This window comes from Morone saxatilis, unplaced genomic scaffold (assembly GCF_004916995.1).
Source record: "Morone saxatilis isolate NCDOM2014 unplaced genomic scaffold, NCSU_SB_2.0 Contig0, whole genome shotgun sequence".
Classification (NCBI taxonomy): domain Eukaryota; kingdom Metazoa; phylum Chordata; class Actinopteri; family Moronidae; genus Morone; species Morone saxatilis.
In genome coordinates, this window is record NW_023339650.1 from 5,761,526 (window position 1) to 5,772,235 (window position 10,710).

The 10,710-nt window shown below is 40.3% G+C and overlaps 2 protein-coding genes across 3 annotated transcripts in view; both read left to right on the forward strand.

Annotated features, from left to right (window-relative positions):
* The first annotated feature begins 1,006 nt into the window (after window positions 1-1,006).
* Window positions 1,007-7,024, forward strand: zgc:56231 (uncharacterized protein LOC406257 homolog). 2 transcript variants are annotated; one of them, XM_035659825.1, is made up of 18 exons: window positions 1,007-1,337; window positions 1,486-1,581; window positions 1,975-2,094; window positions 2,242-2,380; window positions 2,464-2,648; window positions 2,751-2,844; window positions 2,968-3,144; window positions 3,251-3,362; window positions 3,437-3,499; window positions 4,050-4,196; window positions 4,463-4,628; window positions 4,733-4,912; window positions 5,149-5,288; window positions 5,552-5,717; window positions 5,894-6,017; window positions 6,210-6,280; window positions 6,380-6,499; window positions 6,674-7,024. In XM_035659825.1, the coding sequence occupies exons 1-18, from the start codon at window positions 1,233-1,235 to the stop codon at window positions 6,905-6,907; spliced, it is 2,439 nt and encodes an 812-aa protein (XP_035515718.1). In that variant the 5' UTR covers window positions 1,007-1,232; the 3' UTR covers window positions 6,908-7,024. The 2 variants fall into 2 exon arrangements, with proteins under 2 accessions (XP_035515718.1, XP_035515803.1); XM_035659910.1 differs by having other exon boundaries at window positions 1,167-1,337; window positions 6,213-6,280.
* Window positions 7,025-8,001: 977 nt separating this feature from the next.
* rgs9bp (regulator of G protein signaling 9 binding protein) overlaps window positions 8,002-10,710 on the forward strand; it is a 10,932-nt gene continuing 8,223 nt past the window's right edge. Inside the window, exons 1-2 of the mRNA XM_035656457.1 lie at window positions 8,002-8,097; window positions 9,366-9,672. Of these exons, the coding sequence (XP_035512350.1) occupies window positions 8,002-8,097; window positions 9,366-9,672 (403 nt within the window). The remainder of the gene's footprint in view (window positions 8,098-9,365; window positions 9,673-10,710) is intronic.

A 10,710-nucleotide genomic window follows, 5' to 3' on the forward strand; every position in this document is an offset into this window, starting at 1 on the left:
TTTTTTTTTTTTTTTGCAAAGCCACTTGTTTCATACTGAATAACTCAAATCTTTTACAAACCCTCTTGTTTTATCTAAAGATAAAATTACTGAACACATTCTTGCAAACGACTGTAGAAGACATATATTGTGTAGATTATTTTTTTTTGTCATGCAGAAAGAATGAGAAATACTCTAGAGACCCATTTGTCAAGTGACAAATAATACTGAATCCTAAAACCGACACCAAGAGAGACTAATGTCTGTTACACAGCCATACCTAAATAACATTAGCTAAATTAGCCACCATAGGCTGCTGGTCATATATGAGACCTAGTAAGGTTGTAGCAGCAACTTGAGTATATGGAGTTAAACAAGGGTGTGTTTATATTTCTTATGACTTGAACTTTTCTAACAAGAATGTCATTTCTGCTTAGAAATGTAGGGTTAGGGCTTTATGGTCCCCCTTTATGGATTCAGTAATTCAGGGTTAGGATTAGAGTCTAGATTCTTCTTTGTCACATTGTCAGGTGGTCAAATACCTGATATTAATGTTATTCATCTTTATATTTATAATGTATACTCTCAAAAATAATTTACTTTGTGGCCTCTATATGACCCCAAATTTGTCTGGTTTGGGCAACAGTTCTTTTTCAAGAAAAGTGGTAATGTTGGCTTGTGAGACACCGTCTTGGGGCTGTTTAGCTGCCATTCTCAAGTGAAAATGACAGGAAAGAATTAAAAAGAAGCACAAATATCTTCTTATTTGGGATATTGTAATAGCATTAGGTGACAGATGGAAAACAAGTCTTGGGACTATCTGAGAATTTGTTTAAGAAAGGTTAACACCTCTCCTGTCTTAAAATGTCTTTCCTTTTTCAGTAGAAAACTGAAGTTTTTGGTTGATACAGCTGAATCTTTAATCCCTTATAATTTGTATTTGGAGTTCCTCAGATAATGTTCAGGGTTGAACTCTAAGCCGGTTGGGCATTGGTTGGGCATTGGTTGACCTTACACCTGCTTTCAATTAAAACTAATTGCAAGCTCCCTCTTGATTTTCAGTGGCAGAACATCAGCAGACCTACGTGTAGGTGAAATAAGTCATTTTTAAGGCCAAAACTTTCATGTGAACCATCTTCCAAAGAGACAGAGCTGTTAAATCTTCATTTGTGTGGAGAATATAGCACACTTGTTCAGTGCATAAAGTGAATTTGCAAATAAATTCAGACATTTTGGAGCTACCTTGCGTCAAGATGAGTACAGCTATTGATCTGACCAATGAAGAATGTGACCACATGCAGCCTGTTGACATGGACTTGACTGGTAATGCTTTTCCTGTCAGCACTTCATCCCAGCAGGTAAGTATTTTTCCTTTTTGTCAAACTTTTTATCTTATACTCCCAAGCTAGGTTAATTGTATCTTAATTTTTTTTAGTAACCAAGGATATCTGTTCAGATTTCCTATTAACTGTTCAAAAGGTCTGATGTGGTCGTCTCTGTCTGCAGAATGAAATGCCAGGTGGTGCTGAGCAGCAGACCATGAGAGTTTACCTCAGAGTCAGGCCCTTCTCTAAAGAGGAGCTCTATGACAACGAGGATCAGGTACAGATATCAAAACTGTCACCCAGTCCATCTAGTGCCCGGTACAGTAGCTAATAGTCAGGACGATACGCATGTCCAGTGGGGTTTCAACCCATAAAGGAATCTACAATGTTACAAAGAGCAAGTTGACCTGTAAAGAAGTTGAATATTACTCTGTAGCCTACTTTAAGCATTGCAATTTACACATACATCCACCAGTGTAAGGGATGTGCATGTCATTTGGGTGGGGGTGGAGGGATTGAGTATTATATCATTTTATAAAAATTGTGATGTTGAACTACCATGTTTCTACAGTAGCCCAAAACAGACAAACTCTCATTCACTAATAACATCAGACAAATAAATGTCCTTGGTTTTTATTCAGGCTGCCGATTTACCTCATTTTCTTCTCAGGATTGTGTAGTGATTGAAAACAGCCAGACAGTGACACTGAATGCACCAAAGGGTTCTGCCACCATGAAGAGCAGCGAGAAGGGCATTGGCATGTCACTCCACAAATTCTCCTTCTCAAAGGTTTGTTTTAGTACTGTTTACCTAGCTGCGTGTTAGAACTCCTCGCTCACATTTATTCCTAAAACATTCTGGATGAGATTTGTGCCATTTTTAGACAGAAACATGCATTCCTTTTCAACCCACAATCTTTCTGTTGGCTTTTTTTAGATTTTTGGACCAGAGAGGACACAGTCTGAGCTATTTGAAGACACTGTCAAAAGCCAAATGTCTGATTTCTTGGATGGGAAGAACGCACTGATATTCAGCTATGGTGTAACCAATGCTGGGAAAACGTACACAATCCAAGGTAAAGATGGAAACTCAAAAACAACAGTGTTGGTCTTCTGAAGATCTTCTGCCAGTCTTAAGCATAGTGCGAAATGTTTTTAGGAACTCCAAAAAAGCCGGGAATACTCCCTCGAGTGCTAGACGCCACCTTCCACTACATTGAAGGCCGTCAGTATGAGGGGATGGACCTGAAACCCTACCTCAGGAATGATGCACAATATCTGGATCCTGACCAAGTCAAGCAGGAAAGAAGTGCTAAAGCTGCCATTTTTGCTTCAGTAAAAGAAGTGAGTGAATTTTATATCCACTGTTTCTACAAGAAAAAATATTGCAGGAATGAAACGCTGCAACCATACTCTGCAGGTAAACAATTCTTTCCTCCCATCTAGGAGTGTGATCCTCTCAGAGCCAGTGGTGGTTCAGAGTCCTTGTCCTGTTCCACCTCCACTCTGTCATCCTCCTCTTTGTCCTACGATCAAACTGGTACCTCTCACTAATCCTACACACTGAACATATGCTGTCTTACATTTTAAAAACAGTGTAAGCTTTTAAGCTGTCTGAGTATGAACTCAGGCAGTATATTCTCTCTATATTCTTCTCCTTTAGTGTTGGCAAGCAACCCAACAGAAGCCGACAGCAGCCAGTTTGCTTTATGGGTGGCATTCTTTGAAATCTACAATGAGTGTGTGTATGATCTGCTTCAACCTTCCCTGTGCTCCAAGTCCAAGAAACGTGCTGCTCTTCGAGTATGTGATGATGGTGCTGGAAACGCTTACGTTAAAGGTGTGAGAATGTCTTTATTGGGCGTTCTTAAGTTGGTAGAAACATACCAGCAATAGTCTTTATGTTGCTCAAGGTTTAAATTAGTTTTCTGTTTTATCAATTTCAGATCTTAGGTGGATTAACATCCAGACCCTGGGCGAAGCCTCCAAACTACTACAGTTCGGAAACAAAAACAGAAGCGCTGCAGCCACAAAGATGAACCAGTCGTCTAGCAGAAGGCAAACTGTTCATTTCATCACCTCTTTACACTCATTTTCTGTTTTTCAAAACTCATACCAGCTTTCCTTTACAGCCACAGCATATTTACCATGAAGCTACTGAAGATCGACGGCAGCACAGTTAAAAGGATCTCTGAGTAAGTATCTCAGAGACATCCTCATTTCCTACCTAGTGATAGTTTTTCTGTGTGGCTACATTGGTTGAGTAGTTGTGCACAGAGAGACATATTTAACTTTTCTGTAACATTGTTTTTTTTTTTTGATTATTTTTATACTCGCACACTGTCAAACCTTTTCATAAAAATGTTTCTGAAGACAAGTGATGTTACTGCACTTGTGGTTTTTACATTAAACAAGGTGATGCCAATATGGAAAATAATGCAATCATAATGATAAATATAATTTTTTTTATAGCATCTCTCACACAAAATGGAACTCAGAGGGCTTACAATTAACTATAGCAGACAATTCAAACAAGAGCTTCAAAAATGCATTTGTAACATGGGATAAACACAGGACATGACCATGACAAAGAATTAGTTCAGAGCCTTACTGCTCAGGAGTCATTTGACCAAATTCAGTTTGTACCTGATTTGGCAGTCCAGTTGACCACTGTGATGGCTCCAGCACCATCAAAGGAGCCCAAACACAGAAAAAACATTCTACTTTAATGTGTGTGTTTCTCAGGTTTTCTCTGTGTGACCTGGCTGGCTCAGAAAGATGCAACAAAACCAAGACGTTCGGAGAGAGGCTGAAGGAGGCAGGGAACATAAACAACTCCCTGCTCATTCTGGGGAAGTGCATCACTGGGCTTCGCAACAATCAGACTGACCGGTACAGTTGGTTAAAAATGTGTCAGATATTTATCACCAGCTACAAGTATGTTTGACAAGAATGAAGATGCCAATGGTTTGAACTGTCAATGATAAGACTCACATGGATAGGTGATTGATTTTAAAAGTAGTGCAAGCGCAATCTCTTAAATGGCGTAAAAGCAAGGCAGCAATGACTGTTGACGATTTTAGGCGTTTTTCATCACTAATACCCTCCCAACAAGTGTGTGTGCATTGTTAAAGTCCTTTTATTTCTATGTTCATCAGAATGAAGAGCAGCTACATCCCTTTCAGAGAGAGTAAGCTCACCAAGCTCTTCCAGGCCGTTTTCTGTGGCAAAGGAAAAGCGTCCATGATCGTCAACATTAACCAGTGTGCTTCCACCTATGACGAGACACTCCATGTTATGAAATTCTCTGCTGTTGCCAAACAGGTTAGTCTGGGCACATACTGGTGCGCGAGGAAGCGGTATAATGAGCTGGATCAAGAACAATCTTGTTGAGCCAACACCACTAATCTTATCTGTGCTGTCTGTAGGTGGTGCAGGTGATCCCAGACAAGCCTGTGGAATCTCTGGCTCCTTGTTTGGTCGGCCGTGATGGTAAACCTCTGGTGAGGAACGGGGTGATCGACAGCCAGGCCCTGGAGAGCTGCCTGTCTGAGGAAGAGCTGCTTGATGACGAAGATGAGGCTGACATGTCTTTGCTGCCACAGAATGTACTGAACTGCTACTCAATGTCACATTCAAACATTGTTTCTTAAAACATTCTTAAAGTTGATGGTGATGTTAGCATGTAGCTCAATGCACCGCTCTCCCTAAATACAGCCTTACAGAGCTGCCATCATGACTGTAGTGGTGGTTTTTACTTCAACATATCATCCTTCAGTCATTACAAGATGCACGGTGCAGATCAAAATTGTCTCCAGTAAATGTTTAACTTTAATTCTTCTAGGAGATTGTGACTATGATTGAGAGCCTGCGAGCAAAACTCCTGACTGAGCGAAGAAGAAATCTGGTTCAGGAAATGGAAATTCGCAAGGAAATGGGAGACGCCATGTTGCAACAACTCATGGAGAGTGAAGAACTCCGCAGGTAGGTTATTTATCTATTTGCGTTTTTGGGGGGCTTTTGCCTGTTAACTGATAGGAGCTACCAGGGCGCCCCAGGTAGGTTATTTATTATATGCAAGCGATAGCCAGCGATGCAGTTGTTGGGTATTGTATGTCTACAGTATATTTTTGTGATTTCACTTTGTCTGGCAAATTACTGAATGCATAAACTTCTCATATATGCAGTCATTGTCAGTGGTCATTTCAGCTACATCTCCCATGTCCTCTTGTTACCTTAATGTTCAGCCGACAGATAGAAGAGCTTAAGGAGAGCTACCAAGAGAAGCTGGAGAACACTTTTGAGATGTACAAGGATGCTTTCAAAGAGCATGCCTACCAGAGTGCCATGAACAATCTGGAAGACGACTATGTGCCTCTTGATGAGTTCATCGCAGAACAGGAGAAAGTGGAGGTATGTCCTTTAAACAGCTGCTAACAGGGCAGAAAATGTCTGTTTTTAATGGGTCCTTAATCTCCTCTCCTGCCAGACCTGGGACTGGGTTTATCACTAAAGTAATGCACTCCACACAAGCCTCAGATTTTTGGGTTCTCATTAAAACTTCAAGTATGACTCTACCTCCTGTGTAGGCCCTCAAACGTAAGGTGTCAGAGTTGGAGAGCTTACCGTCCAGTATCAGAGGAGGAGCATGTGTTGCTCCAACAGTGGACCAGTCGTGCCAGACTCAACCGTCTAAAGCAACAGAAGCAGCAGGTTAGCTCAGCATCGTCCTCTTTTAGGAAATCCCTTCTGAATTTAGTTGTTTTAAATCTCTAATAATCAGAATTTGTATGTTGTCCTGTCAGTCTTGTTTCACTGGGCTCACCAGTGATTGTAAGCAATGTGCCCTTACAATTTTTGTTGTAAAGGGCAGTAAACTTCACTCAGCTCATTTTATCCCCACAGCAGATGAGAGATGCAAACGGCTTTACAAAGAAAAATGTGCCATGGAGAGAATGTGTGAAGATAAACAACAGGTAACAGGGACAAAATTAAAGTGATGCATCTCGATGAAACGTTGGCTCAGTCTGGTTATGTGATCACTTGCTCAGTTTTCCATTTAATGTTTGGTTCAGTTGATTTTGTCCCTAGAGAAAAGGCTGATGGAGCTTAACGAAACACTTCAGTATGTCAGAGATGGCTTCCTGGAGAAATCAGCTGATCTGGAGACTCTGCAGAGGAAGGCGGAAGATCAGGTGAGGTGATTCAAAGTAGGGGAAGCCTGAGGTTTGGGGGCAGCAAATTTAAATCATACTTCTAATGGCTTTTAAAAATAATACAACATGATGACTTAACAAGGATGGAAATTATTGTTGTACGTGGGTTAAATGTTCGTTTTTTTTTTTGTTTTTTTTTTTGTCTCCCTCAAGACAAAATCTTTGGAGGATGTCCTACTGCAGAACGTTGATAAGGATAGAGAGATTTCCTCACTTAAGGCAGAACTTGCCAAACTCTCCCAGGAGTCCCCTGTGCAGCCCAAACCCAAACGAGGCCTGCTTGCCAACCTCAGGGAGGCGGTGACTTCTCCACGGAAGGCTACAACTGCGCGGACGCTCAGGAAAACGTCTAGGACTGCCACTACCACTAAAAAGCCCAGCATCTGAAAAGTGACTGATTATTTTATTCAGGTGGAGTGTTTCTTGTGATGGTATTTTTAAATGTTTTAATGTGTTGTGTTTTTTTAGGTTTTTAAAAAAAATAAAATTAATTGTATCAAACGTGTAGGCATGATGTAATTCATCTGAATTGACGGTCAATTCATTCCTCGGATTTTTCCAATTCTAAGCACTGTTGGTATGACGTCATTTTATGGCCACAGCATGCACATGTATGGTTTCTTTTCTTGTGGTGTGCTTGTTCCTCATAGAAACCTTGTTATACATGCATACACACACCGCTATAGAAATGTCACGCCATGAAACTTTTTATCAACCTGGTCAAATGAGGCCATCCATTATCTAGAGCCTGAAGGAAAGCAAAGCACAAAAGACCCAGTTGGGACAAAGAAACACATTTGTTACTTTTAAGTGCATCACTATTCACTATTTAATTTGCCTGTTTGCCTGTTGTCTATATTTATACTCATCAGTAAAATCCCTCAATTGTAAACCATCATAATAGAAGAAACGTGAAAATAACATTTCTACCATCCTGATAGAATATTTTTTATGTAGTGTATTGGCCTTTTACAGTTGAGGTGAATGAGGTGAATCCAGTGTGGTGTGCATGAGATAACAGAGCGCAGCCTCCTCAGTTAGTGAAAGGACCATTGTGGTAGACAGCCAGCTGCTCTTCTATCTCGCTGGTCTCAGTGATAGTTAATGAGATTAGCCGTCCGTCCTAGTCTGCGTCAGTCCAAAGGGGTCAATCACAGGATTAGCACCTTGCTTAAGAGTTACATCAGTTTATTACACTTTTTTTCTCCTCATTACTTTGATTTTCCCACCTCTGCCTCTTTGTGGGACATTTTCCAGCCTCCAAAGCATGTTTGACACCTGTAATTGCAGTTCAGTGATTGGAGTGGAATTTTGCAATGCATCGTGTGGCTTTGAGACGGAGTCTGTCTCAACCCTCAGCCACTGAATGAAGCATCTTCCAGGGGAAGAAGAGGAGCAGGGGCAGCCAGAGGAGTGAAGGGCCGCTGGGCCAAAATCTTGCCTGCTGTGGCAGAGTCTCAGACTCTGGACAAGGCATCCTCATGCCACTTATAAATAACAAGGTGGGCGATGATTGCACAGTCGGCACAGACAAGGCTTTGGCTGATGGAAAGGTTCTGGTGGACTCTCTGATAAAGGTAAGCCGCTCCAAGTTTTAACTTTTTTTTTCTCAATAAAAAGGACAAAGAATTCTCTCTGCTTGTTGTATTTATTACAGCAGGTTCAGTCCTGCAACTTTCCGTCTAATACAGTTCTAAAAATGTAATGTCAGAAAACAACTATGAGGTTGACAGTAGTTTTACACAGCAGTCATCTGCATTTCATTTGCAAATATTTGTGAATTGTAGAATTAACAAATTGACAGTTCAATATTGCAAAAGAGGGAAAAATATGGAAAAATGCATCATAAAAACCTAAATATGTTTTGCACTAGGAATAATTATACCATCTTTACTATGTTCTGTTTTAACTCTAATGTTCATATGTCACAGACTACACATCCACACAGCGTCTAAGCATCTTTTCCCCCTGTGGCTAAAAAAGCACTCTCACTGAAAAGAATTTCTTGGTCCACTGCATCTTTGTGACTGTCCTAGAATCTGTGTTAGATAATGCCTGACATCTTTCTGTGTTATTGCTATGTATTTACTTTTAACTATAATTTGCTTAAGGGTTTGCCATGTAATGTATTTTTTTATTTTTTATTAATTCACCCAAAATCATAGCAGCAGTGTCACATATTGAGAACTTTATTTGTTATTGTATTATTTGTATTCAGTGTGCCCTCCTGTCATCTATCAATGCTCTGAGTGCACAAGGTTGTTTTGGCTTATCTAGAAATAGATCAATGATAATCTGATTATTTGTAATATTTTTCATTGAAACCCCACCTGCTAATCCTCCAGGGCTAAGCGAATGCCTATTAATAAAACATTATGCTAACATACGATTTAGATCATAGAACTGGAACTGTACCATTTTACACATTTTGCAGTAATTGTTGGAAGCAGCTTTAAATAACGTATGAATATTAATCATAACCCTATTTCTTATCAACCCAAAAACGTATTTCTTTCATGAAGCACTTACTTTGTCTGAGTTGTCTTGTTAACACTGGCTTAAAGACATATTTCAAGCTTATGGTATTAATGTGTTCACTAGTGGACAGTTACTCAGAGGGCTTATAGGGGCACTGTGACTGATTACTGTATACTTGATGAGGTGGTTGAAGCATAGCAGCCCCAAGCTACCAGGAGCCCTCTGTTACTTGCTCCTCCTTCTAGTAATCACTTCTCTGAGATTTACAGCGAGGACATTGAAACACATTCACTCTAAACTCCAGAGGTGTAGCACACAGCTTCAGAATCCTGCATATTAATTAACACATTTCCTTTTCCTCATACAGGTGGTGGCATGTTACCGGCACTTGGCCTCGTGTGTCGGCGGGTGCACGGACAGCTTGCAGCTGCGGGATGAACTGCGACAAACACGCGAAAAGGCCCAAAAGTTGGCCATGGCCATCTGTCAACATCTGACCTTGCATCTCAGAGACAAGAGCCTGCCTGAGGAGCAGCGTAAGGAGATGGAGCTCCTTTGGGTGGCCTTCTCCTCCAGCCTAGAGCTCCTGCATGTTGACATGAGCAAAGTTTTCAACATGAGTGACATCTTCTCTCTGGCCAACACTGACACTCTGGTGCAAACTGGCCTACAAGGTGAGATAGCCTGCACCTCTGCTTGTATTTCAGGCAGTAGATTAGCCAATGAGAAAGAGGTAATACAACAAATATTAAAGTTGGAATCTACAAAATAACTCCACTACTACTATTTCTACTAGAGATTATTTAGATGTGAATGGGACTGTCATGTCTTGCCAGGTTAATATCATTAACTAACTAGAGGAACTAGATTAGGGGTGCCTAAACTTTTTCCCCTTAAAGGGCCAAAACTCAAACTTAATGGCGTGCCAAGGCCCAAATACAAATGACTATTGTATTGTAATGTTAACATGCGAAATAGTAGCATCTCAAGTTACTTCTGCTGACTTCCTGTGGCAATTAAGGGAACTTGAGTTTCATTGTGCTCACATTATGTAAAATGAATGACCAAATGTGACTTTAAATAAGTTAGAAAACAGCAGCACTTTATTGGACATTTGCTGACGTTGAAGTGAATCAGTGATTAGCCTGAGGGGGAGCACAGCATCACGTCTTTGTCTGTGCACATCTCATGGCTTTCATGTACCAGTCATCTGAGTAGTGTTGTCAGTAGTTGTGTATTTGTTACAAAATTTGGCAGCCTATCAGGCAATTTTAAAAGCTACTTAAAAGATTAAAAAACCTATCATGAAAACAACTGTTATTAAATACCAGCCTGTTGGATGATCACAGGAAGTTCGTCTCAAGTGGTCAGGATTGTTGCAAATCAATAACGAGATACAAAATCTTTTTGTGAACAGCTGACAAAAATAAATGTGTATTTGATTTCCAAATGAATCGGATGAGTCGGATTTATAAAGATCATCTGACATGATTTAGAGGATGATTTTTTGAGCTGGCATCAGAAAGAAATGGTGGCAAATTCACTCTAGTTTATTAGGTACACCTAGATAATGCAACTTATGCAGTCTAATACAACAGCCTTGCAATAAATCCTCCTTCATGAAGGTTATAATGTTCAGTTTTTGATGAAACAGTTGTTGATAGTAGGCTAAACAACAGATACAGATGCGTCTCAATAAATTAGAATATCAT